This window comes from Manis javanica, chromosome 16 (genome assembly GCF_040802235.1).
Source record: "Manis javanica isolate MJ-LG chromosome 16, MJ_LKY, whole genome shotgun sequence".
Lineage (NCBI taxonomy): Eukaryota > Metazoa > Chordata > Mammalia > Pholidota > Manidae > Manis > Manis javanica.
This window is the reverse complement of record NC_133171.1, coordinates 53,466,811-53,488,362: the sequence shown is the minus strand read 5'-3', so window position 1 is coordinate 53,488,362 and position 21,552 is coordinate 53,466,811. Positions and strand designations below refer to the sequence as shown.

Sequence of the window (21,552 nt, the reverse complement as noted above, 5' to 3'; positions counted from 1 at the left end):
GCCTTGTGGCCCTGTGCAACTAGCTTCACCCTTGGGGACTTTGTTTACCCCTCTGTAAAATGGGATGACCACGCCCACTTTGGAGCTGCTGTGAGAAGTCAACCACATCATTCACACTGTCGGTATTGGATACATGTTATTCTGTTCTCTCTAAAACACTCAAGCCTTTCTCCCAAGCTCCCATCTCCCAGACTATTCCCATTTACCATGAAAATATCAGTTTCATGAGGCCAGGGATTTTTGTTTGTTTTGCTTGCTGCTGTATCTTCAGCTTCTAGAACACTGCCCGGTATACATTAGGTAATATGCTATTATGAAGTATCTGTTGGCTGACTTAGATCTCCTAACAACTTCGTGAAGTGGGCCATATGCCCTCCTTCCCAAAAACTCCCAAAGGGGAGCCCAGATTGTGTGGCTTTCCTCGAATCACACAGCTGGTCAGCGATTCGAGGCCTCAGGGCCAGGAGCCAATATCCTGTGGGTCTCTGGAGGCCTGGGACCAGAGTGACAGGGTCAGGTGTGTGTGAGCTTCAGCAGGCCAGCAGGGGTGAGGGACACTGGCAAAGACACCAGGCTTTCCTCCCAGGGCACCAAGCAGCTCTATCTGTCGTCTCCTCCAGGCCAAGCTGCTGGTCTGCCTCCTAAAGAGCCTCTCCTGGGCAGGTGAAGGTACATATCCCTGTTGCTTACAAATCCCAAGGGCTGACAGGCCCTGAGGGTTTGGCCCTAAACTGACTGAGAAGCTTCAGGGAGGAAGCGGAGTGTGAGGCCCCCGGGTGTGGACAGCGAGACTGGACAGTGGGGAGCTCTGTGCAGCCCTGGCTGGCCCGCAGTGGCTTTCCCTCCTCTGTCTGGTGTGTGAGCTGGGGATGATAAGCCACTCCTAACGGAGTTGACACATGCTCACCTGGCCCCTGCTGGTGCTCAGCATAGGAGGTGGAGTTCACAGGAGAAGCAACTGGTTCATCCCAGGGGGTGACAGAAATGTGAGGTTTTGGAGATGTGAGTTGATTCCAATTCCTGGGAATCCTCTCTCCTGGGCAGGTGAGCACCCACTGCCCTAACGCCTTCTTCAGAGCCACTCACTCAACATTGAGGTGTGGGTGACTGACAGCAGCCCAACCCAGGGGAATCTGGCTTAATAGGGAACAAATCCTCAAACCACAGAATGTTGGAGGAGAGCTGGGGGACTTCAGGGAAGGCAGGGGAAGTGGGTCTTGCCACACCCCACTTCAACCCACTGGAAGGCTGGGCTCCAGTTCTGCTCAGGTGGGTCACTTGAGTATGGACTAGAGACACAGAAAAGGCAGGGGGTCCCCAGACCAAAGGTTCAGCCCAGAGGCAACTTCTGGAAAAGGGAAAGTACCTCCTCCTTGCCCAGGCAAGTCACATAATCTCTACTCCACCATTTTCCCATCTGAGAAATGGACATGTCATTAATACTACCTTCTGGGGTGACTGTGGAATTTAAATTCACAAAATAACACAATGTATTTAAAGCAGTTAGGACAATTTGGCCCATGTACTAAAGACTCAAATAATCTTAACTGGTTCCATGCCGGTCACTTCCAGAACACTGCCCTTTCTCAGCAGATCCCTGATTCTCAGCCTCCTGGCCTGCTTCTTCACAATAGTAATCAGTACTTTGAATTCTCCTCTCAGCTCCCTGACACGGCTGCCCTCCTCTTGGTTCCCCCCATCTCTATGACCATCTCCTCTTCTTTCTCCTGCTCCTGACCTATAGCCTCCCCACAGGGCTTTGGGCGCTTGACCTCTGCCAGACCCCATCCTATGGATTCAGACCTCTGCCCTCCTCTCCCCTCCACTGAGCACCACTGTGCCTGCCCCACAGCTGCTACTCCGGCTCCCTGTTACACTTCCCATTTCTGTAGGAAGACCGTCTTCTCTTGGCCCCCAGCTCTGTACCCCAAGATCTCCTCATCTCTTTTACCCCCATATCCAGGCAGGTGTCAAGGCCTTTTGAGGCCTCCTTCCACCTCCAATCCCAAAGCTGACCTGCCCTGAGCCCCTGGGCAATGTTCTGAGAGGCCTCCTCCAAGCACACCCCACTTCCACCACGTCTTGGCCATTTGGCAGCAGAGTACTGGGGTTAAGAGCACAGATTCTAGAGCCAGCCTGCCTGGGTCCAGATCCTGGTTCTACCATTGACTGGCAGTTAAATACTGAGGAAGTTACTTCACTTCTTTGGGCCTCAGTGTCCTTACCTGTAAAATGTAGATAGCAGTAGTACCTTTTCCAGAGCTGGTACTAATTGTTCGGAGTATTAAATTAGTTCATATCCATAAATTACTCCAAAAGTGCTTACAGGAGCCTTAGCTATATTATTATTCCTATTGTTATTATTATTATTGCCTGTCTGTGTCCCACCCTGGCCTGGGAGTAACCTAAGAGGGAGGCTTGGGTCTGATAGCTCAGTATGCCCACAGCACCCAGCAGGGTGCCTCGTGCCTGGCTGGCTTGGAAGACATGACTGCTGGATTAAACAGAATGTGCCCTGGGAGGCTTCAAGAGGTGCCTTGGAAGGAGAGAGGAAGTGCTGTATTTTCCTGAACAAGGCCTCCTCTCCTGCCCTGAGAGGGCCTCCCAGACACTTGCACCTCCTGAGTGGTTATCGGGTACATAGGTTACCCTGGGGCTCGGCAGGAGACAGGCCTGCTGGCTCATCAGGCAGCGTGATATGCCTGGTGCATTAACACCACTGTCACTCACGTCACAGTCAATCTGTTTCTGGCTATGGAGAAGGGGCCTGAGCTGCCCAATCATCTTGGAGGGAAACCAGTCTGGGGCTCAGCCTGGGGGAGGGGGAGATGGGAGCCTGCCCAGGCTCTCCCCACAACCTGCCCCCTCCTGCCCCTTCCCACCACAACCTCACCTCGTCCAGGGGCTGAACAGTGAGCCAGGCCACGGAGCAGCTGCTCTCCTCACCATCCCCGACAAGGCTGAGTTGAGGCTCCCCTCCCTAGGGATGCAGGGCTGTAGGGGGCAGCTGGGACACCAACAACCTCTGGGCAGTGGGGCCAGAGGCCCGGTTCCTCCCACCCAGTGAGCCTCGGACTGCCACGCTCTCCCATCCTTGCGTTTCCCCTCCCTCCCTCTCCAGCTCTCTCCAGCCCAGCCATTCCTCCCTCACCCCTGTTCCTAGGAACCCACTCTGCTCACCAGCCTTCTCTGAGCCTCCTTTAGACCCTACTGCTCCAGCTAGCCTGTCCTCCCATTCCTCACCCTTCCAGAAGCCCCAGGACCTGGCCAGACGTGTAAGGGGGATTTGTTTGGCTGGAATGCCTATTTCTGTCTCCAGTCTCACTTTGCAGTTATTGTGCTATCCAAAATACATGTGGGCATATCTGAGCTGTGGTCAGACTAAAAGTCCCCTGGAGATGGAAATGCAGCTATATTTCCTTGAATGCTGCACAGCTGGAGGCACAGTGCTGAGCACAGAGTAGGTGCTCAATGACCACCTCTGGAACAGATGGTGGCTTTTCCACAAAAGGCAGGAAAAGGAGCCACCTCATCTCTCCAGGATCAGCAACCTAATAGGGCAGCCTGAGGGTTTCCTGGAGGGAGACAGGAGTGCCCATAGCCATCCATCACTCCCTGCCCCCACCACACAAACCCTGTCAGTAGCCACTGTGAGCCGGGTTCCAGGGAACCCATGCCAAGCAGCCAGCCAGGGTGACCCAAGGTGTCTGTCCTGATAACCCAGTATTCTTATCTGAGTAGCCAGCAGGGGCCCAGCTTCCTCGTCTGCCTAGGCAGCCCTGCTGTGAACCCCCTGCCAGCTCACCCACCAGCTACAACAATCACCAGGAAACCAGCTGGGTTCTCACAACTTAACACAGACGGATCCCATGTCGCAGCTCCCATCGTACATGCCCCTCCCTCCTCTGGCACTACCACAGTTTGTAATTATGTTTCATTGTGTGATTATTGGATTAATGTCTGCCTCCCCAATGAGCATGTAAACTCCAGGAAGTTGGGTGAAGGGTGAAGACTGTGCACTTTGCTCCCTGCTGACTTCTTAGCTTCTAGCACAGTGCTGGGCACATGGTAGGGAGGCAATAAAGGCTTGTGGATGAATTGCTGAATTTGATATTTTACGTACACCAGAGCCTTCTTGTGTAGGCTGTATCATATGAGCTTTGGAGCAGCTCTTTAAGGTAGATAGACATTTAAATACCCATTTTACAGGTAAGGAAATGGAGGCTCAGACAAGACAAAGCTTGCCCAGGTGCTCTTTAGTCACAGAGCCAGAATTAGAAACCAGGTGTCTGCTATCTACACTCAGCAATCTATACTCAAACGATGATGATGATAGCTAGCATATAATAAGTAGTTTCTACCAAGTCAAAAGGTTCCATGAGCTCTCTGTAGCCACCTTTCACCCCATTTATAGCAACTTGGCTGGTGCAGAGTATCTTGGATCCTGACTCCCCAGACATCATCCACCAGGAGTTACTGTTAGGGACCAGGCTACCTCTGTATCTAAAGCCCCATCCCACCCCCAGCTGCTCCTCCACTGGAAATAATGAAAAGTCAGGCTGCTGAGTTCCAGCCTTCCCCAGAATCCCAGGCAGCTCCCTCCCCCGAGCCTGGGGAGGTCCTCACCAGCAGGGATGCAAGACTTGACAGGAATGAGGCTGGCAGCAGGGAGGGGAGGACCATGAGGACATGAAGGCAGACGCTGCCCAGGAAGGGGGAGCATGGGGGTGGGGGAGCTCAGCCCCGGGCAGGGCCACACACGCACACCTCCAGGAGGCTCCGCTCAGGGTGCCAGCATGGCCCGCACCAGCGTGCACCCTTCCTCCTGCACCTGTGCTGGGGGAGGGGCACATTCTCATCTCACCGGTCATAGTCCCCGTTGCAGAGCGCTCTCACAGGAATGGAGAAGGTTTGCCACACTGGGTTTAGGGTGTTCTTCATGACCTCAGTCTTGTGGCAGATAGTGAACCTGGTAAAGAAGAGAAGGAAAGTGTCAGGCCGAACCCAAGGGAGGCAGAATCCAGGTCAACAGAGGGACCAACCTATTAACCCTTGCATTTGCAAGACAGGGCAAACTGGCTTCGTGAAGGGATGAGGTGCCCATCACTAGCATTTTCGGCAGAAACTAGATGGCCATTCCTTGGTGATGCTTCAGAGAGGATTTCTACACAGATGGGGAATGTCAGGAGATGCAGGTTCTGACCCCTGCTCTCTGTGTGACCTTAAGCAACCCGTCCCTCTCTGGGCCTCTATTTCCTCACCTCTAAACCCAGGGAGTTGGCCACTGTCAGACACTCTTTATCTGAAATCCACAGAAGCTGTTGATGGGCTTTAGGGGTCTGGGATCCCTTGAAATTGTGCAGGAAATTGGGTGTTGGCGTTTTGCATGCTTGCTGTTTGCCTGCCTGGAGCACTCTCTGCCCACGTCCACATTCATGGCTCACCAGCTCACTTCCTTCAGGTTTTTACTCAAAGGTTACCTCTTTGACATGAGTGCCTGCTCTGAGCACCATATCTAAAATTTACAACCCCCTTGGTCTCCTGACTGACATCCCCTAGTCCCCTCCTACACTTTTTTTCCCGTTTAACCTGTCAACATTTGACATGGCACATTTTTCTCCTTATTTATTTTATGGTCTGTTACTAAAATGTAAGCTCTGTAAGGGCAAGGGTTTTGTCTTCTTTGATCAGTGTCTGGCACTAGTGTCCACTAAGTATTTTTTTAAATTAACTAATGAATAGATGTATTTCTCAGGGGAGAGTTTCCATAGCTTTCACTGGCATTTCAAACCAGTGAAAGTAAAGCCCTCCGCTTAGATGATTTTTAAGACCTTTCAGCTCTTTCAGTCTGAATTCATGAGCTTGTTTTGCAGACTCAAAGTGCAGGGTGGGCTTATCCCAGCTAGGCCCCATCCCCGCCCACTCCCCAGGCCATGCCTGGCTGGCCCCATCCTGCCCTGCCACATGGAGGGGCAGCTAGGAGCCAGAGTAGAGCTAGAGTGGACCTAAGATTTCCCAGCAGCCATCCCAACTGCCTCCCAGCTTGGAAAGGTCACCCAGAAAAGTGCATGGGGCCCATCCATGCCCACACAGCCTGTGCCATTTCTTCTCTGGCAATTTTCAAGTCAAAATGTCATTCCTGTCATTGCAGCTCAGCGTTTCTCTTCTCTGCTCCTTCTCATCCACCCACTGGAGTGTGGAGATACATGTGGGAGACCTCCCCACACACGCCAGAGCTGGTGACAAAGACAGAAATGGGGATGTGGAAGGAGGAGGCACTGCTACAAACTCATGGCTGGAACAGGCAGGCAGAGCAGGAGGAGGAGGAGGGCTGGGAGAGACAGGCAGGAGGAAGAATCAGGAGTAGAACTGAGCAGTGAAGGAAGGGAGGCACACACCGTGCAAAAGCCCTAACTGGCTCCAGAGGCCTCCAGCCTAGATCAGTCACAGACATACAGACCTGCTGTGCATCCTCCCAGCCCCATCTCTTTGGAACCATTGGCTTATCGGTCTCCTCTCCCTTGCCAGCCAAACTTCCTGACCAGGTCTTCTAAGCAATCAGCCCAACTTCCTCTCTATGTGTTTCTTCCTGAGCCCTGTGTAGTCTGGTTTCTGCTTCACACTCTTGCCTCCCCAACCCAGCACCAAATCCACAGGCCCCTTGACCCATTGCACTTGCCATGGGAGACCAGGCTCCATTCAATTCGTTTCAACACACACTCGGGGCTTGGGACAGGACAGCACTAACCAGTGGGGTCAGACAGATCTGGGCTCCAGTTCCAGGCCCACTACTACCAGTTGTGCAGCCCTAGGCAAGTGACTTTCTCTCTCTGAGCTTCCCTTCCATTGTAAAATGGGGATACAAAGGGTAGCTAACGCTGCCAAGCCCTGTTCTAATTACGCAAATTAACTTATTTGGTTCTTACAGCATCCCCATCGTACATCCCAAGAACTAAGTCACAGAGGTTATAGCTGCACTGTCCAAATTGGTAGCCACTGGCCACATGTGGCTATTTACATTTAAATTAACTTAAATTACAATTAAAAATTCACTTCTCGATGACTGGTTAGCCAGAGATGGGTAAGATTCCTCAAGGGAGGAACAACCTAAGACAGGCACAGTCGCAGGGGGGCCATCAGGTGAGAAATTGGGGATCAACAGAGGTGAGGCTTAGAACCTCACCCCCTGTTTTGAGAGAAATCTTCTGCATCTGTGGATATTTTGTTGCCCTTGTCTAGCTTGGATTAATACTTAGTCTATAGGCACACACCTGATCATCTACATTTGCCCTCTTACAGCACTAAACTATGTTTTCTACCTTTATCTTGCATCTACCTACCACTTCAGCATTTTATTTAAAAATAATAATAATAATAATAAGGGAGAAATGTGGGATTCACATATAAATCAAGTATAAAAATCAAACGAATAATCATAATTGACCTGACTGTTTCTAGTTCATGATGCGTGATCAAAACCGAAAGTTTCTGTGGTATGACTGCCGTTGCACTGTTCACCATGTAAGAACTTATTCACTATGTAAGAACTTGTTCACCATGTAAAAACTTGTTCGTTATGCTTCAGAAGATTGGAGACTGTTAACAATTAGGCTTGGGGTCGATTAATGATTGTGCATTGAGTCGTCTATACAGAATTTTATTGTTGTTAACAACCATATGATCAATAAATATGAGAGATGCCCTCTCAAAAAAAGGAAAAAAAATAATTCACTTCTCCAGTCACACTAGCCCCATTTCAAGTGCTCAATGGCTACCCATGGCTACTTGGTGACTAGACTGGATGGAGAGATACAGAACATTTCCATCATCCCCAAAAGTTCCACTGGACTTGCCTGAAGCTACAAGGCTAATTAATAATCGGCAGCCCAGAGCCAGGCCCAGCAGGCAGCCCGCAGAGCCCTGCTCTCCCCTGTTACATTCTTTCTCCCAGACCAGTGGTTGGGACTGAACAAGACAGGGCAGGTGCAGAGCCAGGAGCACACTGGGCACTCTGTGACTCTTCCTTCCCTCTCCTTCCTAGTGCAGCAGGCGTGACATTCCACTCCCTGGGCTCCCTCCCTGGCCTTTCTCCCATCCTCCTGACTGGAGTGTCTCCCAAATCTTCAACTCCTCTCTCTTCAAACTGTGAGAAACCACTCTGCCCTCACCATTCAGCCTCTGACCTTCGCAACTGCTCGTTCCCAGGTGCCTGCAGTCTGGCCCACCCCTGGGGGGCTTCAGGGTCAGTTGCTCCATCACCCTTGCTGTTCTGGCCTGGAGAGATTGATCCATGCTGCCAGTGAAACTGGTCCCCAGCTAAACTCCCAGCACCACGTGACCGGCTCCTGCCATTTTCAGCACGCTGGTTCCCTGCAGCCCCACGCTCAGGGGATTGGGACCCCCCCACCCCAAGTTCTGCCTGGTGCGGTCTCCACACTATCCTCTGCCCAGTACTTCCCTCCCCACGTCCTCCCTGCCTTTCCACAGCACAGCTCACCTGGGCGCCCAGCGCCTCCCACCTGCTCACGGTGTCAGTCATGAGTCTCTACCTGTTCCCTACCCCTCCCCAGCCATCCTACTCAGTGTTGCCAGAACCACCACTGGCAAACACTCTGCCACACACCCCTCTCGGCTCCCAAACCCAAACCCCTCCCTCCCTGTGGTCGCGGGCCCTCACCTCCCAGACAAGAGACAAGCCCCGTACAACCCTGGCGTTGCCTCTCTGGCGGGGACTTGTTTGGACAGTTCCGTGGGCACCCAGAACGTCGCTCAAGCCTTTTCCTCCCCCCAGCAAGTCAAGTCAAAGTCAGCATGAATTATTTAAAGAATCCTGCTGGGAGTCCTTTGGTGAAACAAAGAATCCTTTTGTCATGCAAATGATCACACCTAATTTCCCTTGTTTTGTACTTTCAAGTTTAAAAATCATCTTTCCCTTGAACTGAAACACACCTCCTCATTGCTTCTCCCTGCCCCCTACACACGCAGAATTCCAGAATCCAGGGGAACTTGGTACAAGCCTTTCTGCCCTCTGCTCAGAGCATACTTGCTTTGCACACACCTTTTGTTCTCCCCTGCTCCTCCCACTGTGGATCCATTTTCTTCCCCTCCTTTTAAAACCTGCTTCCAAGTTCCCCTTCTCCAGCAGCGTTTCTCTAATTAACCTCCCTGGCCCCATTGCACCTTCGTTCTGCAGAATCTCAGCCATGAGTAGCCACGGCCTCCCAGAGCTACAGTGCTGAAGGAGACCGTGAAGCCGGCCCAATCCAACTGGCTCATTCTACTGATGAGAAAACAGGTCCAGAGAGGGGGCATAACTTGCTCTGGGTCACACAGCCAGTTGGTGAGGAGGACCCAGGTCCCCAGACTCTCAACCTAGAATCTGTCCCTCTGTGTACATGGCTGACCTACATTTATCCACGTGTTGTGCGTGTTTCCATTGTATTGTGGGTGTCTTCTAGATTAGGGAGAGAAGAGAAGGAAATGGGGGCTTCAAAGGCATGTAAGTTTTGAAGGCAAGGTGTGGGGCTGAGCAGAGAAATGGGTCCAGATTTGCCATGCCTGCACGTGCAGTAGTGACGGGACATGTAGCGGGGTGTTCAGAGGGCTCGGGTGAATGACTGGGCTTGGAGACATGGACTGATTTGTGTGGAAGAAGGAAGGGTCTCTCGGAGCTGGAGAACTCACGTGCCATCCTCGTTGCTTCTGTAAAACACCAAGAAGGGGTCAGACTTCCCAAAGAAATCTTTCTTGTCTAGCTTGTTGGCACAGAACTGCATTGTGGCGACATCCTGAGAGGAGGGAGGGAGAACAGGAGGGTGAGGTAGGACATGGCTGGAGGGCACCCCAGTCCCTGCAGAAACACAGCCCCAGGGTGCTAGAAAACATGCGGACCCACACGCCTAACTGGTTAGAAAGGACAGCATCTTAATGTGCCCCACACCAACTAAGGGCCAGGGCCTTGGCTAAGATGCCGGAGGGTCTCATTTCATCTTCAACCAACCCCACCCAGCAGGCAAAGTGCTAGCAGGTGCATGCTGGAGCTGGCTGTCTCACTGTGAATCTGCCACTTTCTAGCTGTGTGCCCTGGGAGTGTCAGTTTCCCCTCTGTGACATGGGGCTGATTACAGCACACGTCTCAAAGGGCTGTGTTGAGGGCTAAAGGAGATCGACGTGAGAACTGCTTAGTGGAACACAGCCACACTGCACCCATGCCATCAATGTCAATGAACATGGTTTCATTACTGTTGTACTGAGTGGCTCAAAGAGGCAAAAGGCCAAGAGTGACCAAAGGCCACTCTGAGCCAGCCCCCAACCCCGAAGCCCTCACTCTGTCCACATTGCCTCACTCTCTCACTCATATGTGTAGCCCCAGAGGACAGTCACCTTCACACCCTCTAACCCACCAGAGGCCCTCCCAGCTGTCTCAGCTAGATGTGGCGAGGGTCACGTCCCATTTACAGCTGAGGCTTGAGTTTCTGACCCTCCTGACCAGGTCACAGCCCAGGCTGACCCAACACTCAGCCCTACGAGCACAGAGAAGGGGCCCAGGCTCTGGTGGGATGGCTGGACCACTCCCCTCCCATGGCCCAGCCCCTCAGCCTGCTGTGGCTGACAGGGCATTGGGCAGAGATGCCCCCACATCCTCCTCTCTACCATCCCCATGTGGCCTCTCCAACCTAAAAGCCCTGCATCCTGACCAACCAGCTGCCCACTGGCTAGAATTCAGGGGTCCGTCTCATTGTCCCTCAAGGGCCAGGGCCTGACCCCAGCTCTGTCACACTGCCCCCTTCCTCTCAGTGGGCAACACGATCCCTTAAGATCAGTGTCCCAGGGAGAACCAAAATGGTGTCAGAGATAAAGCGGCAACCTCCCACAAGCTGAAAGGGCAGTCACAGCTGGGGGCGGGTGTGGTGTAACGGTGGGGAACACTGGAAGAGCCAGGTTGCATGCTTCAGTCCCATCCCTTCCTAGCTGTGTGGCATATTCACCCTCTCTATGCTGTTTCCTCATCTATAAAATGCATATACTGGCAGCACCTAACTCATAGGCTTGTCGTGGGGATGAAATGAGTTAATACAAGTACGGTGCTGAGAACAGTGTGCAGCGCAGTGTATGGCTCTAAAGGCCGTGTGTGCAAGCGGTCATGGTTATCTGGACACTTCTCCTCTCCCCCACAGCCTGTGTGGCTTCTGTCCCTGCCCTATCCCCACCTCTACACCCTCACATGCCTCCCCTCCAGGACATCTGACAACAGTAAACACAGAGCATCTCTCCAATCACTAACTCATTCATTCATTCACCAAACGTTTATTAGACACTATCTGTGTGCACCAGTCACTGAGCTCAGTGCTCTACATCCTTAGCATATTTAGCCCTCAAAACAGTCCTTTGTCACTTCTTTACATATGTGGAAGCTAGGGGTCAAACAAGGTAGGTAATCTGCCCAAGATCATCAGCTGGTAACTGGGAGAGCAGAAATTCAACATGTATGAATGGATTTCAAAGCCAGCACACCAGTCTGCCTCTCTGACAGAGAGCACATCACAATTTGTGAGGCCTGCTTGCCTGATTTTCTTCGGACTCCGCACTTGTATGGGCAGGGAGGGACTGGACCCTGGTTAACCAGGGAAGTGCCTAAGGAAGGGAGGCTCTGAAGAGGGCTGGTCCTGAGGCTCGGTGGCCATATGAGGCACCCGGGTAATGACAGCTTTACCATACCGGTCATCATTGCCCATCTGAGAGGAACCAGAAGGCTGGCCTGGGGGCTTCCAAGCCCTAGAAGCCCCAGGAATCCTAGAGCCTCCTGAGATATCTAGGACTTCAGACCTGGAATAAGAGAATGGCTGACTTATTAAGCACCTGTTAGATGCCAGGCACTGTTATGCCTTCTCTTTACATTATTTCACTGAATCCTCATAACACTCATTTGAAGTAACTACTCTCCCCATGTTACAGATGTGGAATCGGAGGCTTTTAGAGGTTGTCATATGCCTCTAAGGTCACAGTGGGTGACCCAGGCAGTTAGACTTCAGGGCTTTTCCTCTCAGCCTCCCACAAGGACCTCTAGCCTCCTAAGTCCATCCCCAGCAGTCCCCATCTATCCCCAGGAAAAGTTCCAGTCCCACCCCATGCTGGATAGAGGCAGACCTTTAAATGCCTCCCTGGGGCGCTCCAGGAGGAGGCCTAGGACCCAATGAGCTGAACTCCTCCCAGCACTAGACATAATCTGTAGGCCCAGCGTAAAGGAAACTTTGTTCAAAAGTGAGGTCCTTTGTTCAAAAAAGTATTAAGAAATTTCAAAACAATGAGAGCAGAGCATCAAGCCAAGCACAGGCCCTGTGAGACTGCACAGGCCACACACCCATGAAGGCAGCCCTGGCCCCTCCCCACAGAGGCAATGGGAAGGTGGCATCAGAACACACCAAGAGAGGACCAAACCGCGGAGGAGGGCAGTGGGGACAGCCCCCGCGAGGACCCCAGAGTTCTGAGTTCTAGTTAGTCCCCACAGGCCCTCAAGCTCCCCAGGACTCAGTTTCCTCATCTGTAAGTGACATGCTAGACAGGATGCCCTCCCACTGTCCTTTTAAGTTGGGTGGTTTAGGCTTCGGTGCTGATGCCATAGGGAGCATACTAGGATGGGCAGCCATTGGGGAAGGCTGGCATTCAGGGAACAGTCTGGGAATCCAGGGCTCCTTCAGCCTCCCAAATCCAGCTTGGTTGTGTTTCCAGATGTGACCCCACACATCCGGATGTCACCTGTGTGACACCTGCACTGAGCAAACATAGGCGAGTCACATGGGACAACCTGCACTGGCTGATGGGTTGACATATGTATAATATACATACAATTTGAATATTTGAAACAACCAAATCAGACACTACAAAGTCCAGGGCAAAAGCTCTTATTTTGCTTTCTAGGAGAACCCCTTAGGACCCTGCAAAGTCAGAAAGGGAAGTAGGAATATGAGAAAAAAATGGATGCAGAACTTAATAGACTATAACTTCCAGGACTATTAAATGCTCTGCTGGGAGGGCCACTGCCCCCACACAGCACCTGATAGAACAGTACAGAGGAGCCACCTGATCAGAACGGCACCATTGCCACCTACCAGCTGAGCAGCCTGGGGCAGGCAGCTTAATCTAAGCCCTGGTGTTCTCCTCTGGAAAATGGGCATAAAAATGCCCCTGTGAGCCTGTTGGGAAGCCTGAAGGAGATGGCCTATGCGAAATACCAGTCCACAGGTCTAGCATGGAGCAGCTATAGAACAGGACCCAACACTCGCAGAGCACCATCTACTACTGGGCTGAATCATATCAAATTGCCAATGGCAATATAATATGGTTCTACCTAATATGTGCCAAGCACTGTTTTTACATCTATTAATTCATTTCATCCTCTCAACAACCCTGTGAGATAGGTACTATTATTATTCTCATTTTAAAATGAGGAAACTGAGGCACAAAGAGGTTAATATCCTTGCCTGAAGCCACACAGCAAGTAAGAGGAGAGGCTGGGATTGGCACAAGACAGTCTGACTTGAAGATTAATAACTGAGATTCCAAATGATGACCCTGAATCATGAAGATAAGTTTAATTATGTTCTGTAGCCTCAGTATGAGAAGTCAGAGAAGTGTGAAATCCATTTTAGAAAGGCCTCCTCCAAGCAAACTAGTTAAAATTAAAAAATAACATAAAATAAAGACTGGCTCTGAAATCCAGCTAACTGGAAAAATCCATCAGTGAGCCAGATCTCACTCCCTGCTGATGGCAAATATATGCAGGTTGCTGGGCTTATTTTGATGCCCAACCTAATCTGCCCTCCGTAACACAGTCTAGACTGGAAATATTCACCAAAAGCCCATTATGATAATCAGTATTGTTGTGCCATTGTTGAATCTGCGGGGATAAGACAGAACTTCTGAAAGATTTCTAGGCTATAACCAAGGCAAGCTTCCTCCCTAATGGGTTAGAACCCTGTGGGGAGTCCTTGAAACAGGGATCTGTAGATGTCCAGGGACTGTGCTTTTGAGGGTGGCTATGGGTTATATCAGTAGTCATATGAACAAGACTTCAACTGCTCTCCTTAAATGGGGGTTAGTAAATGAATCAACCCTTGATATACATGTGACCCCAGAAGAGGTTGAGAAGTGGCACTAAGATGGACAGATCCAGCAGTACTAGGGAGCACCAAATTCTGACTGAGGGTCAGAGGTCCCACTGTTTGCTGGCCTCAGCCTGAGCGTAAGGCTCTTTGAGCATATAAAATGCTGTTTTTAAACCAGAAGCATCTCGGGAATCAAGTGTGGAAAAGATAAAGCAGCTCTTGCAATACATAATTTCCTGCAATTTCTGTCTTTTCACCCTATCTTTTAAAAAAAACATATAAAGTTCTTCTAAAACAGCAGGATTGCCTCGATTTGCATCTTGCTGCATCTTAATCAGGCTGCTTGGGAGATCACAGCAAACAGCCTTTCTCTCCAGGGTGGCCTGGCCCACTCAAGCATATTAGCGCTCCCTGACCCAGAAGAGGGCCACAGAGGTCAGAGATCAGGCCCAGAGTCAGTAAGTAGGCTGAAGGCTGGGAGAGGATAGCAACACTTAGAAGAGGAGAACAGAAGGCTGCTCTGATTTGGATCTTGCTGGCAACCCCAGGGTCATAACAAGAATAGGTGAATGCAAAATGTAAGGGGCTCCAAAAATCTCAGTAATCAAAATAAAAATTCTAATGTGGTATTTTTAAAAATAAAAAAATCTGCAATAAACAAAACATCAAAAATTTAAACAAAGCCATTTGAAAAATGAAGAAATTGAGGCACAGAGAGGTCAAGTTCCTTTCCCAGGGTCACATGGCAAGTAAGCCATGTCATTTGGTCTGGGTCCAGAGTCCAGGTTCTTAACCACTTTGCCCTACTGCTTGCACCCTGAACCTTAAGAAGCACTTTTAAATAGATGGAGGGGACTTGGTGACATTTATTGTCTTCTCTGTAAAGTTTGCTGGGTTTTTCAAATTTCCTGGGGTTACTACATTGTCTTTTGTAGTCAGAAAAAAAGAAGACATCAATTAAAAAGAAAAATAATCATTAGCAACAATTCTAAAATTCAGCACTCCAGCAGGAGAGAACATAACCTAGAGTTGGGGGTGATTCTGTGGGCAGTGACCTCTGGGAAGGCTTCTGCATTCACAGAGGGGCCCAGAGGCCCCACTTACCAGGATAAGATGGCAGAAGGAGGGACCCTGGGTGCAGGTGTTTGGGGGAATCAGGGAGGACCTGATAGGCTAGAATTTATTCAAACACAGATGGTGTGTGTAGAAGTTGGTCTAGGAGGCTGAGCCTGTCTTTACACACTGAGGTCAGGCTGTTTTCTTTCTGCTGTCTGAATGACTGACTTCTCAAACAATCCAGTTACTGTGCATCTATTGATTTCAGAGACTGAAAACCCCAGACTGACCATTCTCCCTCCCACTCACTGAGCATGTGCATCTGGGACACTAACCAAAATCCATCAACTAAGTTCAAAGAAAAATGGAATGATGCAGCTAGGAGGATGTCCACTGCAGTATTAATTATATTGTTTCCTACCAAAGAATAGATTCAATAAATTATGGCCCATCCACAATTTACAATTATACAACGAAGGAATATATGCTACTATTAAACACACGTTTTCTAAGAATATCTAATGACATAGGAAAATAAATATGGATACCATATTCTACTAATTGTAAGAAAAAAAATATATATATATATATACACACACACACATGTACAGCCAGAAAGCAGGAAATGCATCAAAATATCAACAATTATTATATCAGGGTGATTTTTTGATTCTTTGCTTTTTCTAATTTGTCCATTATGAAGGCGTTACTTTTTTTGCATGGGGAAAAAATGTTTTTGTTTTCTTTCTTTTTTTTTAAACCAGAAAAGTGATTTCTAAGACCAAAAAAATTTACAAACTAACTTTTAAAAGGGTGATACTTGATCCAGGGATGCAAGGATGGTACAACATTTGAAAATCCATCAACATCATCCACCACATCAATAAAAAGGACAAAAACCACATGATCATCTCTATAGATGCTGGAAAAGCACCTGACAAAATTCAACATCCATTCATGATAAAAACTCTCAACAAAATGGGTATAGAGGGCAAGTACCTCAACATAATAAAGGCCATATATGATAGACCCACAGACAACATCATACTGAACAGTGAGAAGCTGAAAGCTTTTCTCATAAGATCGGGAATAAGACAAGGATGCCCACTGTCCCCACTTTTATTCAACATAGTTCTGGAGGTCCTAGCCACAGCAATCAGACAACACAAAGAAATAAAAGGCATCCAGATCGGCAAGGAAGAAATTAAACTGTCCCTGTCTGCAGATGACATGATATTGTACATAAAAAACCCTAAAGAATCCACACCAAAACTACTAGATCTAATATCTGAATTCAGCAAAGTTGCAGGATATAAAATTAATACACAGAAATCTGTTGCATTCCTCTACACTAACAATAAACTAGCAGAAAGAGAAATCAGGAAAACAATTCCATTCACAATTGCATTAAAAAGAATAAAATACCTAGGAATAAACCTAACCAAAGAAGTGGAATACCTATACTCTGAAAACTACAAGACACTCATGAGAGAAATTAAAGAAGACACCAATAAATGGAAACACATCCCATGCTCATGAATAGGAAGAATTAATATTGTCAAAAAGGGCCATCCTGCCTAAAGCAATCTATAGATTAAATGCAATTCCTATCAAAATACGAATAGTATTCTTCAATGAATTAGAGCAAATCATTCTAAAATTCATATGGAACCACAGAAGACCCAGAATAGCCAAAGGCAATCCTAAGAAGGAAGACTAAAGCTGGGGGAATTGCACTTCCCAACTTCAAGCTCTACTACAAAGCCACAGTAATCAAGACAATTTGGTACTGGCACAAGAATAGAGCCACAGACCAATGGAACAGACTAGAGAGCCCAGATAAAAACCCAACCATATATGGTCAATTAATATATGATAAAGGAGCCATGGACATACAATGGGGAAATGACAGCCTCTTCAACAACTGGTGTTGGCAAAACTGGACAGCTACATGCAAGAGAATGAAACTGGATTATTGTTTAACCCCATATACAAAAGTAAACTCAAAATGGATCAAAGACCTGAATGTAAGTCATGAAGCCATAAAACTCTTAGAAGACAGCATAGGCAAAAATCTCATGAATATAAACATAAGCAACTTCTTCCTGAACACATCTCCTCAAGCAAGGGAAACAAAAGCAAAAATGAACAAGTGGGACTACATCAAACTAAAAAGCTTGTGTATGGCAAAGGACACCATCAACAGAACAAAAAGGCATCCTACATTATAGGAGAATATATTTGTAAATGACATATCTGACAAGGGGCAAACATCCAAAATATATAAAGAACTTACACGCCTCAACACCCAAAAAGTAAATAACCCATTAAAAAATGGGCAGAGGATATGAAGAGACAATTCTCCAAAGAAGAAATTCAGATGGCCAAAAGACACATGAAAAGATGCTCCACATCACTAATCATCAGAGAAATGCAAATTAAAACCACAATGAAATATCACCTCACACCACTAAGGATGGCCAACATCAAAAAGACTAAGAACAACAAATGTTGGCAATGATGTGAAAAAAGGGGAACCCTCCTACACTGCTGGTGGGAATGTAAGCTAGTTCAACCATTGTGGAAAGCAATATGGAAGTTCCTCAAAAAACTAAAAATAGAAATACCATTTGACCCGGGAATCCCACTCCTTGGAATTTACCCAAAGAATACAATTTCTCAGATTCAAAAAGACATATGCACCCCTATGTTTATTGCAGCACTATTTACAATAGCCAAGATATGGAAGCAACCTAAGTGTCCATCAGTAGATGAATGGATAAAGAAGATGTACATATACACAATGGAATATTATTCAACCATAAGAAAGAAAGAAATCCTACCATTTGCAACAACATGAATGGAGCTGGAGGGTATTATGCTCAGTGAAATAAGTCAGGCAGAGAAAGACAAATACCAAATGATTTCCCTTATTTGTGGCACATACAATGAAGAAAAACTGAAGGAACAAAACAGCAGTAGACTCACAGACTCCAAGAAGGGACTAGCAGTTACCAAAGGGGAGGGGTGTGGGAGGGTGGGAGAAGGGGATTGAGGGGTACTATGTTTAGTACACATGCTGTGGGGGATCATGGGGAAGACAGTGTAGCACAGAGAAGGCAAATAGTGAATCTGTGGCATCTTACTACACTGATGGACAGTGACTGCAATGGAGTATGGGTGGGGACTCGATAATATGGGGGTAAATGTAGTAACCATATTGTTTTTTCATGTGAAACCTTCATAAGAGTGTATATTAATAATACCTTAATAATAAATAAATAAATAAAAGGGTGGTACTTGAATGCTGGTCATTCATCATGCCAGACTTAACCACAATACCCATCTTACCTAAACATCAACCTGCATAGTTTTGAGTCTCAGAAAACTTTCACTGGGGACCCCTTACCCCCGACCCCCCATTCACCTTACCTCTTTCTTCTTATCTTTCTCCTTCTCTCTCAGGACTCGTCCCTGGTCTCTCACTGGAGACACCGGGCTCTCCCTGAAGTTTGCCCTTAGAGCAATGAGAGCTCTGACTTTATCAGGATGCAAGGCTGCTAAGCCCCCTGGCATAAGGTCCTGAACAATCTGGCCCCCACTCCCACCTACACCTTCACCTCTCTCACATCAGTCATCTCTCACGCTGCATGAGCTGTTCTTTTTGCCTGGACTCATCTTCCCCCAAGTAGCTGCATGGGCTCATTCCCTCACCTGTATGTGTTTTGGTGTTTATATAGTATTATCCATGAATTTTCCTTTAGGATAGTAAAGTGTACTATAAAATGTTTGTTACAAAAGAGAGGCAATGGTTCTCACAGGCCTGAGGACCCCTGTGTACTGTGATTGCTTTCTCTCACTAAATTGGAAACTCTGGGAGGTCAAGGACTGAGTCAAAGCACGTTTGCTGAAATGAAATCAATGAACACACGAGGAGGCTATAGAGGCCTCAGGGGCAGGAGGCCAGGGGCAGAGGCAGTGCGCAGCTTTGCTCCCTTGCCTGGTGATAGGTGAGCCGCACTCTTGGCAGTGTGCGCAGGGGCCTGACTGGGAGGCGGTAAGGATGTGTTCTCCAGCCAGGCCTAGGTGTAGCTAGGGGTCAGGGAAGGGCAGGGCAAGGGGCTGCCTGCTCCCCGCGTCAGCAACACCACCCCCCACCGCCTCTCTCCAGAAGCCCAGCCACTCGCCATACTGGCTATAAAGGCTACTGGCCCCACAAAGACCAAAAAGCCCATAGTGGTTCCATGTACCAAGGAGACTCAGGGCTTCACTGTGGGGAAGGGAAAGAGCCCCTGAGGGTAAGAGTCCAAGGCCTGGGCTAGAATCTTGCAATCATAGGCAAGCCACCTCGGCCTCTCTGCACTTGTAAGCCAGGGTCACTCACACGGACCCAGCCCCCAGCCCTGTGGTGAGAACCAAATTGACAGTCAACATGAGTCCTGGGCAGCTGTGAGAACTATGCAAATGGTGATCAGTATTACACAGAATAATAGTTTTACTGCCAAGCACCAGGAGCTCTTGGGTGATTCAGAGGCCCTTCAGGAGTTTAAGCTCATCATTGTCAACATCAAGTACCACTGAATAGTGTTTTGGATCACATTCTGATTGTGGGAACTTTCTTGGCATTTAAATTTTAGATGAGCGAAGCTTTTCCGTAAGCTATCAAAGCATGCTGGTGACCCTCTGGGGACCACCCGAAATCCTTTACCGGTCCCCGCCTGCCCACGCTGTCCCCACGGATGAAAGGAGCGTGTGCCTACTTCGGCAGAATGTGTTCTGAGGAGCAGGAAAGCCCTGCTCTGGTGAAAAGCCGGCCCTCAGGCCCCACCCTCTTCCTTTGATCCTCCCCCAGAATGCCGAGCTGGAATGGCAGAAGCAAAGCCGTTCAGATGTAATTATTTTAATTCAGCCAGATGCTGGGAATTAGTCTCTTTTCCTTGCAAGTATTCTAGGGAAAGACAGACCTCAGCCAAAGATACCCCAAAAGAAACGATGCTTGACAATCTCAGGAGGAAAGGAGGGAGCCCCCGCCACCACCACCCCCACCACCCCCACCACCCCGCCGCTGGGCGCGCCGGAACGGCTTAAATCAAGGAAACAGCAGCCATCCCTGAAGGAAGGGAAGGGAGGAGAGGGGAAGGAGGAGGGAGGTTCCTGATAGAGATATTAAATGCAGACTGTTTACCAATCCTGGAAAACTAGACAAATAACAGCACCCAACACTGTCTAGAGCTTTAGATTTTCCAAAGAACTTTCACATACATTACCTTATTTAATTTTAAACTAGGGAGGAAGTGACAGGATGAGCTAGACACTTGGGGGCAAATTGAATTTAGGCTTCAAGGAATTCAGATTCACTCTTTCTCAGGCACCCACTAAGAGTCAGGTGCCAGTTAGGCAGTCGCCTTGATGATCTCCTTTAGTCCTTGCAGCAACTTTACCAGACCCAATATACAGGTGGAGAAACTGAGGCTCGGGGAGGTTTAGTCCTGCTGTCAAATTCCTCCAGAAACTAGGAGCGGTTGTGTATGAATAGATTGCAGAGCTGGGGACACCACAGCCTAGTGGTTCAAGACTCTAACTCTAGAAACTGATTAGATTGCCTGGGTTCAAATTTCATTTAATCAGTGGCTGTGTAGCTTTGGGCAGGTCACTTAACCACTCTGTAAAATGAAGACCATAATACATCGGATATTATAATACATCATACTATATATTACACTACACATTATAATACCTCAGATAAATGAGGCAATACATGTAAACCACTTAGCACAGTGCTGGCTCAGAATAATGCTCAATGTTGGCTAACATTTATACCTCTGTAGCAGCAGTTATCAAAGTATGGACCAGGAACCTCAGGGGGCCCCATGAGGCCAAAGCTATTTTCATAATAATACTAATTAGGTGCAGAGTTTTCTAGAAGTTACCTGACAGTGATACCAGAACAGAATGACTGCAGAAGCAGATAGGAGAATCCAGCTCTCTTCTGTTAAGCCATTCAAGAGATTTACAAAAATGTAAAACAAGGCCATGCTTCTCATTAAATGACTTTTGTTTCAGAAAATATAGTTATTTTTCAAAAAATATGTTATTTATGTTAACCTGTAACAGGTTAAGCTATTGTTGTTTGAAAATGAATTCACACATAATTTTTTAAATATTGTTTTAATTTCTAATATGGTAATATTGATAGCTGATGGACAACTTACACTGACTTCCCAGGAAGAAAAACAAGAAAAATCTTATTTCTCCTAGTCCCTCCCAGATCCTCTAACCTGAGCTGGATGCAGCTCAGCAGAAAGCTAGGTTCCCAGGTTACCCCAGGCTTGGTTTTGTGCTCACACTTCATTTCCTCATCCGTAAAATGGGAATGACAATAGTACCTACC

The 21,552-nt window shown here is 48.2% G+C and overlaps 1 protein-coding gene across 2 annotated transcripts in view; it reads right to left on the bottom strand.

Annotated features, from left to right (window-relative positions):
* The window catches only part of CPNE5 (copine 5), an 88,593-nt gene that overhangs the window by 23,784 nt on the left and 43,257 nt on the right, over positions 1–21,552 (bottom strand). For both annotated transcript variants that reach the window (XM_017643531.3, XM_017643532.3), the window contains 2 exons: positions 9,685–9,788; positions 4,865–4,969 (listed from right to left, as the gene is read on the bottom strand). In XM_017643531.3, coding sequence (XP_017499020.2) covers positions 4,865–4,969; positions 9,685–9,788 — 209 coding nt within the window. The remainder of the gene's footprint in view (positions 1–4,864; positions 4,970–9,684; positions 9,789–21,552) is intronic.